General features: G+C 50.4%; 8 protein-coding genes across 8 annotated transcripts; 4 read left to right on the top strand and 4 right to left on the bottom strand.

The window, feature by feature from the left end:
- Positions 1-322: 322 nt before the first annotated feature.
- BKA55DRAFT_537886 (cytochrome b-c1 complex subunit 7) lies at positions 323-924 on the bottom strand (the record flags this gene model as incomplete). The annotated part of the gene is made up of 3 exons (XM_046189971.1): positions 323-418; positions 540-702; positions 812-924. The coding sequence occupies 3 exons, from the start codon at positions 922-924 to the stop codon at positions 323-325; spliced, it is 372 nt and encodes a 123-aa protein (XP_046051051.1).
- A 1,757-nt stretch (positions 925-2,681) lies between these two features.
- Positions 2,682-3,979, top strand: BKA55DRAFT_508123 (mitochondrial carrier domain-containing protein; the record flags this gene model as incomplete). The annotated part of the gene is made up of 2 exons (XM_046187395.1): positions 2,682-3,138; positions 3,198-3,979. 2 exons carry the CDS (start codon positions 2,682-2,684, stop codon positions 3,977-3,979), a joined length of 1,239 nt encoding a protein of 412 aa, XP_046051050.1.
- A 436-nt stretch (positions 3,980-4,415) lies between these two features.
- On the bottom strand, positions 4,416-5,181 carry BKA55DRAFT_564183 (uncharacterized protein). The gene is made up of 4 exons (XM_046192471.1): positions 5,068-5,181; positions 4,960-5,009; positions 4,637-4,676; positions 4,416-4,586 (listed from the first exon to the last, which is right to left on the bottom strand). The coding sequence occupies exons 1-4, from the start codon at positions 5,077-5,079 to the stop codon at positions 4,527-4,529; spliced, it is 162 nt and encodes a 53-aa protein (XP_046051049.1). The 5' UTR covers positions 5,080-5,181; the 3' UTR covers positions 4,416-4,526.
- A 474-nt stretch (positions 5,182-5,655) lies between these two features.
- On the top strand, positions 5,656-6,401 carry BKA55DRAFT_537884 (thioredoxin-like protein; the record flags this gene model as incomplete). Its single annotated transcript, XM_046189970.1, has 2 exons — positions 5,656-6,034; positions 6,085-6,401. The coding sequence occupies 2 exons, from the start codon at positions 5,656-5,658 to the stop codon at positions 6,399-6,401; spliced, it is 696 nt and encodes a 231-aa protein (XP_046051048.1).
- Positions 6,402-7,056: 655 nt separating this feature from the next.
- Positions 7,057-7,944, top strand: BKA55DRAFT_564180 (uncharacterized protein). The gene is made up of 3 exons (XM_046192470.1): positions 7,057-7,154; positions 7,293-7,789; positions 7,843-7,944. Exons 1-3 carry the CDS (start codon positions 7,104-7,106, stop codon positions 7,865-7,867), a joined length of 573 nt encoding a protein of 190 aa, XP_046051047.1. The 5' UTR covers positions 7,057-7,103; the 3' UTR covers positions 7,868-7,944.
- Positions 7,945-9,842, bottom strand: BKA55DRAFT_736838 (uncharacterized protein). Its single transcript, XM_046201349.1, has 3 exons — positions 9,634-9,842; positions 8,804-9,580; positions 7,945-8,566 (listed from the first exon to the last, which is right to left on the bottom strand). Exons 1-3 carry the CDS (start codon positions 9,683-9,685, stop codon positions 8,040-8,042), a joined length of 1,356 nt encoding a protein of 451 aa, XP_046051046.1. The 5' UTR covers positions 9,686-9,842; the 3' UTR covers positions 7,945-8,039.
- A 258-nt stretch (positions 9,843-10,100) lies between these two features.
- On the top strand, positions 10,101-11,368 carry BKA55DRAFT_317488 (acyl-CoA N-acyltransferase). The gene is made up of 2 exons (XM_046185667.1): positions 10,101-10,614; positions 10,663-11,368. Exons 1-2 carry the CDS (start codon positions 10,302-10,304, stop codon positions 11,025-11,027), a joined length of 678 nt encoding a protein of 225 aa, XP_046051045.1. The 5' UTR covers positions 10,101-10,301; the 3' UTR covers positions 11,028-11,368.
- On the bottom strand, positions 11,204-13,679 carry BKA55DRAFT_592776 (uncharacterized protein; the record flags this gene model as incomplete). Its single annotated transcript, XM_046195444.1, has 2 exons — positions 11,204-11,229; positions 11,498-13,679. The coding sequence occupies 2 exons, from the start codon at positions 13,677-13,679 to the stop codon at positions 11,204-11,206; spliced, it is 2,208 nt and encodes a 735-aa protein (XP_046051044.1).
- Between the last annotated feature and the right edge of the window lie 19 nt (positions 13,680-13,698).

The raw sequence follows: 13,698 nt of genomic DNA, 5'->3' as shown, positions 1-13,698 counted from the left end.
GAGTTCCTTGGACAGCAACACAAGAGCTGCCTGGAGATGAACTTCTCGCGAGGTTATTCCCAGCGGGTACATTGTAAATTACAAAATTGTGCATGAGATAGTTTTATAAAATATTCACATGCGTACAAAGATTTGAAAGTCATGACGATATGTGCAAAATGAGTCAAGTCAGACGACGTCTATACATAGGATACACGGGAACTGTCTAGTCCGTTGAGGTGTGGCCACCATTCTTCTAGGAGGCGCCAATTCCCTCTCAACCACCGTCCTGCTACTATTCAACCTCCCCTTCTGATCTCCCAATCCGAGACCCAATAATGATTTAGTGCTTTCGGACGACAGCAATCGAGTCGAGCTCGGTCTTCTCGGCCTTCTCGGAGGCAACCTCCTCCATCAGGGGCTGAAGGTAAGGCTTATCCTATAGAGCGTGGTGAATTAGTCGTTGATATTCTATCTATTCGTGATATCTCGGGATCGTGAACTCTTGTTTGCCGAGGAGGGGCCGGCAGAGAGATTCGATCGCAGGGTGTCATTCATACCGTGGCGGTGGTGATCCACTGGTCCTTGGGGAGGAGCTTGTGCTGGTAACTGCACTGAACAGCACGTCGGATGCGGTAGATGCGCTCATAAGACTCGACGTTGGAGAGACGCTTAAGGGCCTGCTGGGCAACTTCGTTCTCCTCCTCGAGGAGATCATCGTATCTATTTCAACCAATTGAGGACTCCGGTCAGCCAACAATATCCCGAAATATCGCCAATTCCAACAATTCGAGGTCCAATTGGCGTTCGCAGGGGAAGGGAGATCGCATACTTGAGGCCCAGCTGGCGGTAGCCGGCGGCGTTGACGTACCAGGTAGCGGCGGGCTTGAAGAGGCGGGCGAGCCACGGCCTACGGAGGATGAAGGGGGCGAGCGAGTACTTCATTTTGGAGGAGGATCGATTGACACGTTCCGAGGTTGGGTTGGAATTCGTGGTTGTCGTCGTCGTCGTTTCGTCGGAAATGGCGCGAATTGGGGATGGGCTGAGCGAGCAACTGCAAAACTTCCTAGGAGAGCTCGGGACGTCACGTGGTCTTGATGACCATTCCTTTGTCGTTCTCTGGCTGGCTTACAAGGTTCCGATCGGGCAGAAGGACCACCAAAAAACGATGACTAAGGACCTGTGTGGCGCTGGAGATTAGATTGTGATGTGTGGCACAGGCTGTGGCGGGCGGTGCACATGGCATGCCATGCATGGAGAATGACGATGTGGGGGTCACCTCAAATGTCCCTGTCCCGTGGGAAACCGGTTCGGGATGGAACGGTTAACTTGAATGAACATGTGTAAATGAAGCATGAGTTTGTGACAGTGAGAGTCTCTTTCATGTTAGACTAACACTTGATATCATGCACAGAATATGTAGTAACACTCGTCTCATGCCTCGGATAATATCATCCTGCACCTCAAGCCTCGGAATACAACCGCCCAACGTCGTCATCCCACGTCAAGCAAGGTTCAAGATCGGTATCGGAGCTTGTCCTCGAGAGATACCGGGCCTTGCACGCAAGTTGCAGCCGCCAACGCTTGTGCTCTCTCTCACACCATATGCAATCACATTACCCTTCCCATTTGTGTATCTCCCTTTGACAGATAAAAACTGTCTACTTTTTTTTAGTGTCTGTTAGTTTACACTGCGTCATTTTCATTTCGACCGTTAAGCTATCCCTCGTCTCCGCTAATACCGGCTTGCAGCGGTGCAAAAAAAGGTGACAAGCCCGTGTTAGAAGAGAAATTCTGTAAGATACCCAAAATGATAGCGTTTTCTGCCCTGGAATAATAGTTCGGGGTTTTGTTGAACAAGCATTCAGCGGACTCCATATCAACAAAAAATCACGGAATCAAACCCTGCAGGTGCTGTTGTACTGCATTTATAGTGGGTTATAGTGCATTTAGGGCGTCTTCCAGTTGATCAACCGCCCGCCCCGTCCAGTGCAGGTCCTGACTTTCCCTCCGCCGCCGCCCGCGCTGCTTTCTCCATCCGCTCCGTTTCGCCATCGGGGAAACTTGATTCTTCTTCCCTCGACTTCCTCACACTTATTCCAACTTCATACAACTCTTTTCCTTCTATCGTCCCAACCTCTTTTTTCGTCCTTTTTCTGCCCTCACTCTCAGCGTCAGCCTTCAACTCTCACCGGTTTCTCTGGTCCCCAGGCTATCGCTTTTTTCGAGTTCCAAAGTCAATGGCCGGCGCCATTCGCTGAGCGGGAAGCGGTCGGTCACGGCGCGTGGGAGCGTTCCCCCGCAGTACCTTCGTACCGGCTGCGAGGTTCCAACAGCGGCAGACGTCAGTTTCTCTCGACAGACGGGACTTTCTGATTTTTTGGGGGCAGAATCGGGTTGGGACATTGAGGGACCACTGTGATAGCGACATATTGGGTTGCGAACAATCTACGGCCTGTAGGACTTGTCGTTGGGTCAATCCCGGCTCCCGAAATACATTGACTTGACGTCTGCGCCGGACCGGGAGACAAAGATATATCGAGACGAGACGATTTTTCAAGACGAGCGCCCGAGATATTTCACACGATTGAGCTATAACGCAGATACTAATTCTGCCACATTTCATTCTCGAATCTTTGTATCGCAAGCATCGAGTATCAAAAATACGACCAGTGAGACAATCTTGACAAAGGACGACTGGGATGTCGTCAACTGACCAGGTCCCTCCCGAAGCTGCCCAGTCGCCGTCTTCAGACTATGCTGCATCATCTTACGGTTACGCATCCTCCGACGCTCCAATGCACTCCACGACGGTCACCCCCTTACACCGATGGGCACTCAACGCCTCAGATACCCAGTTCAACGCTGTCGCCGGTGCAGTGGGCGGTTTCACATCAGGTGTCGTGACATGCCCTCTCGACGTCATCAAGACCAAGCTTCAGGCACAGGGTGGCTACGCTGCCTTGAATAAGGGACGACATGTCGGCCACCCGCAGTTATACAACGGTCTCGTTGGTTCAGCAAAGGTCATATGGAGAGAGGAAGGGATTAGAGGTCTCTACCGCGGTCTAGGGCCTATTGTAATGGGTTATTTGCCAACATGGGCTGTATGGTTTACTGTTTATAACAAGAGCAAGGGGTATATATCACAGCATTCTGGTAAGTGCGCATAGTCCCGTGGGTGAGAGTGGCATATTGACCTTGTTTTCGCCAAACAGACAACAGTCACATAGTCAACTTTTGGTCGTCTATCATAGCAGGCGCCAGCAGTACAATCGTCACCAACCCAATATGGGTCATTAAAACTCGGCTCATGTCACAGAGCAATATCCGCCACAACACACAAGACCACCACTCTACATACTACCCGAAAGCCGTGGGCACACCGACAGCACGGCCAACACTGCATGACTGGCATTACCGATCAACAGTAGATGCAGCTCGCAAGATGTACACTTCAGAAGGCCTCATTTCATTTTATTCCGGCTTAACACCAGCACTCCTCGGTTTAACACATGTTGCTGTACAGTTCCCGACCTACGAGTACTTGAAGACCAAGTTTACCGGCCAAGGAATGGGTGAATCGAATGAGGAAGATGATAAAACTCACGTTTTCGGAATATTAGGGGCCTCGATTCTGTCCAAGATTCTCGCCAGCACCGCCACATACCCTCACGAAGTCATCCGAACCCGTCTTCAAACCCAACGGCGCCCACTTGCCGGCGAAGAGTTCGTTCAAGGGATGGGTGTGGCAAGTACAGGCCCCAGGAGTAGGGCTCCCGTGGAGAAGCCTAAGTACCAGGGCGTTGTCCATACCTTCCGAACCATTCTAGCGGAGGAAGGTTGGCGAGCATTCTATGCCGGTCTTGGTACTAATATGATGCGGGCTGTCCCAGCAGCGACAGTAACGATGCTGACTTACGAATATGTCATGAGGCAATTATATCATGCCAGGGCTGAGGCACGGCATTTATTGCTGGATCCTACAGCGGAGCCATGAATGCTCAACAACGGTCCTGAGTTTGGGCAAAACATCAGAAATCATAGGAGTTGAAAGATCATGGAGAAGGACTGTACACATGGATTCATGGAAGGTATAGGAATAGGAGATAAAGCAAGGCTAAAATACCCTTAGTCGGCTGAAGGCTTAGACAATTTTCTGGTTCACAATGGGACATATGGGGCGAACGTTGCGGCGACATGGTTCCTATCATTTCCACTTTTCATATACACAGAGGAATGTATACAGCAGGCGCATATGGCTGCACAACCCCTTTCTTATCTTGTCTGAAGAACAGAGAGCTTGACTTTCTGGGTCACATTAAGGGGCTGATGAGTCGAGGCATGGCGAAATCGGTGCAGCGCAGGCATTCAAATGGAGTTTGTTTCATGATGTATGTTTGAGAAACTAGACAATAAATCATAAAAATACCATATGTTCAAATTCATATGCTTTGCCGAATGATTGATGCTTAGGTCTAGTGACAGGGGGTAATCGATTTGCTTCCCATACGCCGATATATGCTTCAAGTTACTCTGCTCCGAACTCATGATGAACCACGTCTTGGGGCATGTTCTCCATTCCCTGGTAGTTTTGAAGATTTCTGCTAAAGTGTTTTGTTAGTTGATGTTGATGAAGCTGAGTGGAGGGACGTACTGCTTGGTCTCGAGCGGAGTGAATGGATGAACGGGTGTATCTGTAAATCATCAGCTTTCCGGTGATATCGCAAGTCTTTAGAGTCTTGTCTAAGAAGGAATGTTCCTCCGTGACACTTCCCAGCATTCAAGCCCCAGTGCTAAGCACAAGATTCAGGGTATATATCACTTGGTGTAGAACACTGAAACGAAGAAAAAGTCCAAGACTGTGCCGGACTTTTTGGCCAACGACCATTCTTTTGAGAATGCATAGTAAATTGAGAAAACAGAAGGATATGTTGCGATATCTTCACTTCTGAAGAACACGCCACTTTCTTTACTCACACGAGCAGGACGCAGGCCATGGTGAAAGCAGCCCCTGGGGCCATAAAATTCTAGAAATTTAGGTTAGAATAAGACGATTTTTTTTTTTTTACCTAAAACGGGACTTACTCGGGGATTCATATTATAAGTCTTGGCATTACAATTTAAAGTTGAAGATAAATGGTGAACATCTCATCTCATCTTATTGAAAGTAAACGGATGATTTCGGCAGGTATTCTATTGGTGCGCAGTAAAAGCATAACTTCAATTGATGCATCTCTTCAACGTCTTTTTCAGCTCCGCAATCGCAGAGCAGAGAGTCTCCACTATCAATCATCTAAGCGAAAAGGCATGGCCCGTGCGCCATCCGCTGCCGAGCAGCTTGTGGTCCAAGCTCCCGGAAGCTTGAAAGGGCCTGGAACAGTCTCTATTGGTTCCCAGACGAGACCTCCCAAACCGGGGTGAGGCACTCATTCGAATGCGACTGCGACGGACGGGCAGTCCCATTTCCCCCAAGCGCCCAACCTCATCTTTTGTTTTTGTCTCCTTCATCCGCCTTTTCTTTACGCGTTTCGTAGCCTTCACGCCGTGGTTTTAATCACAAATTCATCTGCGAGCTTTGCAGGATACAGCATTGCTCTTCATTCGTTGCATTCAGCGCATCGCATCGCATTATCGCAAACCACATAAATCCTCTCGTTTCATCCAGATATCACCATGCCTATGGAACTTCGCAAGCGCAAGGCATCTACTGCCCCTCCCCCTCCTCCCGTGAAGCGGAAGTCAACTACCAAGGCTCCCAAAGCGGCTGCTAAGGTGAAGGAGGCCGCTGCCAAGGTCACGGAGAAGAAGGAAGAGCCTGAGGAGGCTAAGGAGGAGAAGAAGACTGAGGAGGAGCCCAAGGTTGAGGAAACTAAGGCGGAGGAGTCCAAGAAGACCGGTGGCAAGCCTGAGGTTGGCGATGTTGTGGACCTTGATGGCTTTGGAGGCGAAATTGAGACCAATGATGGTGAAAAGACCACACTGAAGAAGCTTGTTGATGAGAGCAAGTCTGGTGTCGTCCTCTTCACCTACCCCAAGGCATCTACTCCCGGCTGTAAGTTGATAAAACCTTCTCATCCGAGTATTCATCTGACTCTCCCACAGGCACCAAGCAAGTCTGCTTCTTCCGCGACTCTTATGAGCCTCTTACCAAGGACGGCCTTGCCATTTACGGTCTCAGCGCCGACTCCCCCAAGGCCAACACAACCTTCAAGGAGAAGCAAAAGCTCCCTTACACACTGCTGTGCGACCCCAAGGCAACACTCATTGAGGCCATCGGTCTCAAGAAGGCTCCTAAGGGAACGACGCGCGGTGTTTTTGTCATTAGCAAGGAGGGCAAGATTCTGGTCGCTGAGGCTGGAAGCCCCCAGGGCACTCTTGATCGCGTTCAGGTACTGGTTGAAGAGCTGGCTAGCAAATAAGGATGAGGCCTCTGATTGATGGCACACATAAGTGTGATTGTAATTAGTGGGAACAATCGGGGGTTTTGATATGCCTGTGTTACAGGCTTTTTGTTTTCGTATCTTTCTGCAAATTAAAAGGGTTCATAGACCAATAGTAACATGAGTAATATCAATGCTTCACGTTTCCCACCTTGGTCTGTATTTGGTGTTGGTGTTGACTCGAGGATTGGTTTAGTCCTCGATCACCAAGCCTTCTAATGGCACTTCCAGCCCATTGAATCATGTACGTACAGCAAGCTGATGGCATAGTTGTTTCTCGTACCCCAAGTTTTATTTTTAGACAAGCTTTTCAATCTCGACTCTAAACTTGAAAACACAGCTGTGAGGCAGCTCTTTCAAAGACAATGGGGTTGTTGTCCTAAACGCAGCCACTAAAAGAGAGCAGCTTACTTTTATCGTCACAACACACCTGCTACCAGAAGAGATACTTGAACTCGTTATAAATAATATTACCATAAAGCCCATCGTTGTTTATGCGAACGAAGACTCATGTACAGTAACAGCTCCTCCAATTGTTAATCTATAGGGTAGCTGATATGTCTCGGTGGAGCCTCGGCTAAACCAACTTGGTCAGCCAATAATCACGACGCCATTTCAACTTGGAATCGATTCCATCACCCGAACCTCAACGACAGCCTTCATCAGCCTACCACAGCCATCATGTCGTCCCAAGTGGCCAAAGCCGCCAGCAACGTGGTCAGCATCGCCAAGGTACGACTCGAGAACATCTCCCCGAACCCAATGCCTCCCAATGGCCCCTCGACAGCAGCCTCTACGTTCGAATTACCTCGCACATCATGAAAGCCAATACATGGCATACAGCCCGCTAATAGAACCTCTGTCGTACAGAAGCAAACCCTCCAGTCGACAGGCATCTGGGAGGCCTTCCGTCGCTTCATGGCCATCGATCCTGAACGATCCAACGGTGTCCCTCTGAACCCTCACTTCCGAAACCCTACACCCGGCGCCAACCCTCCTCTCGAGTACGACGACCCCGTTACGCTGCCCGCCGGCGACATCGCCGACAACCCCTACTGGAAGCGCGACAACCGCCGAAACTACCCCCAGATCAGCGTCGTCAACCAATCCCAGTTCGCTCAGCTCCTCACTGTCGGCAGCGCGGCGGCTCCTAAGGTTGAGCTCATTGGCGAGGCTGGTGAGAAGCAGCTCGTGGCTGTTAAGCAGGAATCCGAGACTGGTCTGGCAAAGGCTCTTGAGAAGGCGACCGATGCGACCAAGGATGTGTTCGTTAACGGTCTGCCTCCTCTGCCCAGTGGCCAGACCTTGGCAACTGGAAAGTGGGATGTGCACAAGTATGAGGTGACAGAGACATCTTATGGTGAAGGGTAGGTTGCAAACGCTGAGGAATCGCGAAGAGAACGTGTGCTAACTGCTACAGATACCCTTGCAGATCATTCAAATAAATTAGAAGCGAAGGGGGTTGTTGTGTATACAAATTATGAGGTAGTGAGGTATAGAATTTCCATTGACAATGCAGATGAGTTTCCTTTTTCAGATATGAAAGTCTTTGACATCGATGTTCCTGATCTCAGCCTTCAAGCGCCAAACCAAACTCCAAATCCGTTTCCGATGTTCTCAAGATGTTGGTGATGCTCCCGATGCCTCTCGTCCACCACTTCCCGCCATCTTTTCGACAATCTTGGCCTTTCCTTGTGCCCTCTTAACACGGTCATCAAAGTCTTGAACTGCATCATCCGAGTTCTCAGTCGAAAGTGTATCTGGCTCTACGAGAGCATACAGAGTGTTGATGTTCTTCTCCAGTCTTGCATTCTTGGGCAAAGGTGGTAAAGTGCAAGTCTCTCCCGAAGCAGTACCGTCCTTTGGTGGTATCCGGTTCGCCCATACGATAGCTTTGCTGGCAAGACGACCACTTTCGAGAAACTTTTCAAAGCCCTTTTGCATACCAAAAGATCGCCCTTCAATTCGCCCCGCTTGAACGCCGTCTTTGATGCCTTGTTGGTAGCCTTCTGAGTAGAAGCGCTCTTCGAGGTTGAGGACGTCCTCAAAGGGATCAGAGGAGTCTGTTTGTCTTGCTTCCATGATATCTTGTGTGTGTTCTTTTGGGTTGAGTCTTGACTCACTGATTTGTAAGTGAGTTGAGACTTAGGTGAGTGAGTGAGTGAGTGAGTGAGTGAGTGGCAGAATTTGCGCCACCGCCCACTAACAAATGGCGGGGCACTTGAACTTATCACAGCAGCCCATCACGTTAACCTTGATTGCAACACAGTTACTGGCTGACATAGAATTTACTACGAAAGATGCCTTCTAATGAACATACCCGTGACAAACATCTGACTTCTGTTTTCCTTTACTCCATGATGAAACTTTCTATTGCATACCAAAGATCATACCGCCATTGGCACAAATGACTTGACCAGTGCACCAAGCACTCTCAGGGCTAGCAAGCATAGCGACGATGCCAGCGATCTCATCAGCTTCACCTGCGCGTCCACCAGCAGTCTTGGCCTCCTCGACGACCTCGGGATCATCAATACCAGGACGAGCAGCCATGAGAGGCGCATTCTGGATGAAGGGTTTGATGAGACGCTTGAACTCGTCCGAGTTTCGAGAGTACATCTCAGAGCGGACAGGGCCAGGGTTGATGGCATTAACGGTAGCTCTCTCGCTGAACTCACGGGCCCAGGTACGTGTCATAGCCTCGAGAGCAGCCTTTGTGCCGCCGTAGACACTTTGACCAACAAAACCAAGGCTCGCGCTCACACTGCTGAGGTTGATGATACGGCCGGAGCGGTCTGTGGGCAGGTAGGGGTGTGCGGCTTGGACGAGAAGAAGAGGGCCAAGTACATTGACGTTGTAGCTCTTTGTGAAGTCCTCAGGCTTGATGTCGGGGACCTTATCATTGAAAGCAACACCAGCATTGTTGACGAGGATGTCGATGCGCAGGGGGCTGAAGGCATCGGCGGCTTGAGAAATGAGCGAGGCAGGACCTGACACGGTGCCGAGGTCTGCTTGCACGGGAACAACCTTGATAGAGTGCTTGGAAGACAGTTCAGAAGCGAGCTTAGCTGTTGAATCAGCAGAGCTGGCGGATGTGTAGGCGAGGACGAGGTTTGCGCCTCGGGCAGCAAGGGCCTTGGTGATGGACAGACCAATGCCTTTTGAAATCAGTAGAGCCCAATTGATCATAGATTAAGGTAATAGACCATACCTCGAGAGGCACCAGTGACAATGGCAAGTTTGCCAGTAAGAGGAAGAGCCATGATGGTGATGTGTTAGTCGGTGGTGAAGCGAGGCACTATGAGCCGGGTATCAAGACAACAGAAGAACACAAATTGAATAGGAAAAAGAACACATTGTCTAGAAGAACAAGAACTGACGATGATCTCCTTATATTTATATCTATCTACAGCCTTAGACCGTTCTTGTCGTGGCCCTCTTACATGTTAGTTTACACAACTGACACAATTCAAGAGTCCACTGCAATTGTCGCGCCAATAGAGACAAAGCACCAACTCGATAATCCACCTTCTGCCCAAGTCCCGTGGCGGCCATTGCTGTCTTTGACAGGTGCGCTTCCACGAGGGGACATTTCTCGGGTGTTACAGTGGAGGGGCACTCAATTGGTGCCTGGCTTAGCGTTCTAGGTCTTCTTCTTCAGAGCATCGTAGTGGGGTTGTCCTTCTACGGCGCGGGGGGCTTTACTGCCGACCTCCGGGCTGACTTTTGACCGCAAACTTGTTGACCCGCCGTGTGAATTGAGGGGCCGATTCCGCTTGATGAATTGAACTGAAGTGGGCTGAAGCTATACCATTCTCTGTCGACATACTACGTACATACTTTTGAGCCTCATCACCACCACAGAATCACCCAGCAGCCATGGATATCCGCCTCCTCACAAACGCAGACTTGCCCCTCATTCAGCACGCAAACCTCGAGAACCTCCCCGAGAACTACTTCCTCAAATACTACCTCTACCATGCCCTCTCATGGCCCCAACTGAGCTACGTCGCCGTTGACGTCTCGCGACCCAAGAAGGATCCCTACGAGTACCCCAAGATCGTCGGATATGTCCTTGCCAAGATGGAGGAGGAGCCTTCAGACGGCATTCCGCATGGCCACATTACGAGTCTGAGCGTCATGCGAACACATCGAAGACTGGGTATTGCTGAGAAGTTGATGCGCCAAAGTCGTACGTATATGGATATCCTGCTCTCCGAGTAGAAACTGACATGTGTAGAATTGGCTATGGTAGAGACATTCCAGGCGAAATACGTCTCCCTCCACGTCCGTGTCTCCAACGCCGCAGCTCGCCACCTCTACGAAAACACCCTCGGCTTCACCAACGAGAAGACCGAGTCCAAATACTACGCCGACGGTGAAGATGCTTTCTGTATGCGTCTAGACCTCGGAGGCATCAAGAAGCAAGTCGACGAGGCTGCTGCAGAGGAAGAAGCTGAAGCCGAGGACGAGGGTGAAGCCGTGGGTGAGGTTGGCCGTGATCCTGAAGCGGGCAAGGACAAGGACAAGAAGAAGATGAAGGTTGCTGTGGGGAGGGGATTGGGCGTTGGTTCGTTGGTTGAAAAGGATGACTCGAAGCATTAAGGAGAAGAGAAGATGAAAAAGGGGGGAATGTTTGTTTTAATAGACGGATAGATAAAAAGTTGTGATGTCCGGGTGAGATATGTCATGAGTAGTTGGAAGATAGTTATGATGTTGATGAGTTTACGCTTGGGACACTATTGTACAGCTGAGGAGTGAAGGGTTTGATGTATCAAGTATTACAATGGAACGTAAATCACAAGCACTGTGCCTAGGCATAAAGATTCATATAATATGAAAACGAGAAAAAGGAATAATTCTGGCAAAAGGACTGCAAGGTAAACAGACTGAACAGTGGTGCAAATGACCCTACAAATGAGGTATACAACACAGATAATTCGATATAGCTGATTTGGAGACGGACAGTCGCTTTGACGACATATATTAACACAAGTTTCAAGAAATCGTTATCCATATAAATACATAAGAAGTTGAAAACCATCATTATACATCAAGTTGTTCAGCCAACTCACGAGCATAAGCCTCATCAGCTTCAAGCCTCGTTCTCTCCATCGTCTCCGTCAGAGCCTCAATCTCCTTTTCTAGCGCCCTGCGCTCACTCAAAGTTATTTCTTTCACCTCCAGATCCTTCTGCTTTGTTTCAATCTCAGTCTCTATTCCAGAGACAGTGTTGTACTTTGCAGCTGATGCCGCACCTGGCGGTGGAATACTGCCATCTTTGTTGGCGTCTGCTGGCCATGAGCCTGGAGGACCTTCTCTTGAGCGAGATGGCCACTCTCCGCCGCCGACGAAACCGCCTCGGCCTGGAGATCCAAACGAACAGTGGTTTGGCCAGCCTCCTTGGAAGCCTCCTCGATTTCTGCCCCAGGCACCTTGGCTTTCACAGCCACCCCAACCTCGACCTCTGCCTCGACCATGGTGGCCTCGATCTCCTCGGCCGGCTCCTCTGCCTGACCATCCCCACCCACCGAGAGCCGGTGGAGGAACTCTAACACCGGGAACGTTGACAGGAGGAACGTGAACATTGACTTCTGGAACATGAACGGGGGAAACTTGGAAAGGAGGCACCACGGGAGCAGGAGGCTGCTCAACATGGCCTCGACCTCCTTGGCCCCTCCTATGATCTCTGCGAGCAGCCTTCATCTCCCTCTTCTGCTGCCTCCTCTCCCTTTTCTCAGCCTTTTTCTTCTTCTTAAGATCTCTCTTTCGATCTCTCCGTTCCTTCTTCTGCTGACGTTTTAAAGTCCTCCATTGTTGTGAAAGGGCTTTGCCCTGCGCCTTGAGAGCCTTTCGGTCGATATTGGGAGCAGCGCCATTTGTATTTGAGGCTTTAAGTTCAGCTTTCAATTGCTTGACATCAGCCTTGCTGCGCACTTCGAGAGGATTAGCTGTCCATTGTTGGAGACGCGCGATGTAGACGGGTAGCTGCTGGTCCTTGAGATCGTCGTAGTCAGGAAGAGAACCGATGGATTCTGAGCCAGAAGAGGAATCTGAGGATGAGGAAGAAGATGAAGATGATGACCGGGAGCGGCGTCTTTGGTGATCATGACTAGCTGCTCGTCCTCGTGGGGGAAAGGCGCGGGCTTCAGGAGGGCCATGATGCCAAGCTGGGTTTCCAGGCATAAAAGGGGGCATGTTGCGAGCATTTGGGGGTGGTGGTTGTGATGGTCCAGGGCCAAAAGGGGCCCCTACAGGCTGCCCATTCATGCGAATTCCCCTACTGTCCATGACAATGTTTCCTATGCGAAGCCCATTGCTATCAGCAACAAATCTGTCTCCCCATCGGACGCTGTCATTGTCGACTTGGAAGCCGCCCCAAGAGCCGTTCCAGCCGCTAGGTCTGCGCTGAGGCATCGCCTCTCTCTGAAAAGACGGTCCGGCCTGTGGTGGGAGTTGCACTGGAGGATCATCGAATGTGGTCTCCCATCCTCCTGGCATGTGTGATCGCTCTTCGGGCTGAAGCCTTACCATGACATTTCGGGGAGCAAAAAAGCCAGAGTTCCACTGCTGCACGATAGCTTCGACCTCTGCGCGTTTGCGACGTAGTTCATTAGGATCAGTTGTGTGTCGTTCTGACTTGACGCTGCCGTCGCCAATAGATGATTTGATATCTGAGCCATCTTCCGATTTGCCCTTTTCACCCAGGATAGCCTCATTCCGTACGGAATCGTGATCAGGGAGGAGAAAGTTAACAAAAGTCGCCCAATCTTGGGCTGTGATATCGTATGAAGTCGCCCAATTTTCCGGATAAGGAATGTCATCGGGCACAGAGTTCGGCTTCACAGCGATGCTGTGAATCTGAGGCTCCCATTGAGACGCTGATGTTGGAACAGGCCGGGTCTCAAAGTACAGAGCTACACTGGGAGAAAGAGGGATCTCGTGTGTTGTAGGTGTTGTGGCGTTGACATTAGATTCGGTGCGAGGCGTAAGTGGCGGAGTGAAGATGGGTTCTGTAGTTGAAGTTGAAGACATGCGGGAGGCGGTATCGTCACCGGGAGCTGCGGGGCCGTGCCCGGAGCCGGCGATGGAGGCAGCATGTGGTGAGTGCGGGGGCTGAGAAGAGGTAGAGTAAATATCTGTCTCTGAGTATGGAGGCGGTGGCGCATCGTCAGCTGTCGCTGGGGCTTGGCCAGTTGTGAGATATGGAGGATTGTTTCTGTTGGTAGAGTCCATGGCTGGTGATGGAGTTGTCATGATGAGAGGAGGAGGAGGG

The sequence above is a fragment of the Fusarium redolens genome (assembly GCF_020744475.1).
Source record: "Fusarium redolens strain MPI-CAGE-AT-0023 chromosome Unknown BKA55scaffold_6, whole genome shotgun sequence".
Lineage (NCBI taxonomy): Eukaryota > Fungi > Ascomycota > Sordariomycetes > Hypocreales > Nectriaceae > Fusarium > Fusarium redolens.
This window is presented reverse-complemented; position numbering and strand designations above follow the sequence as displayed.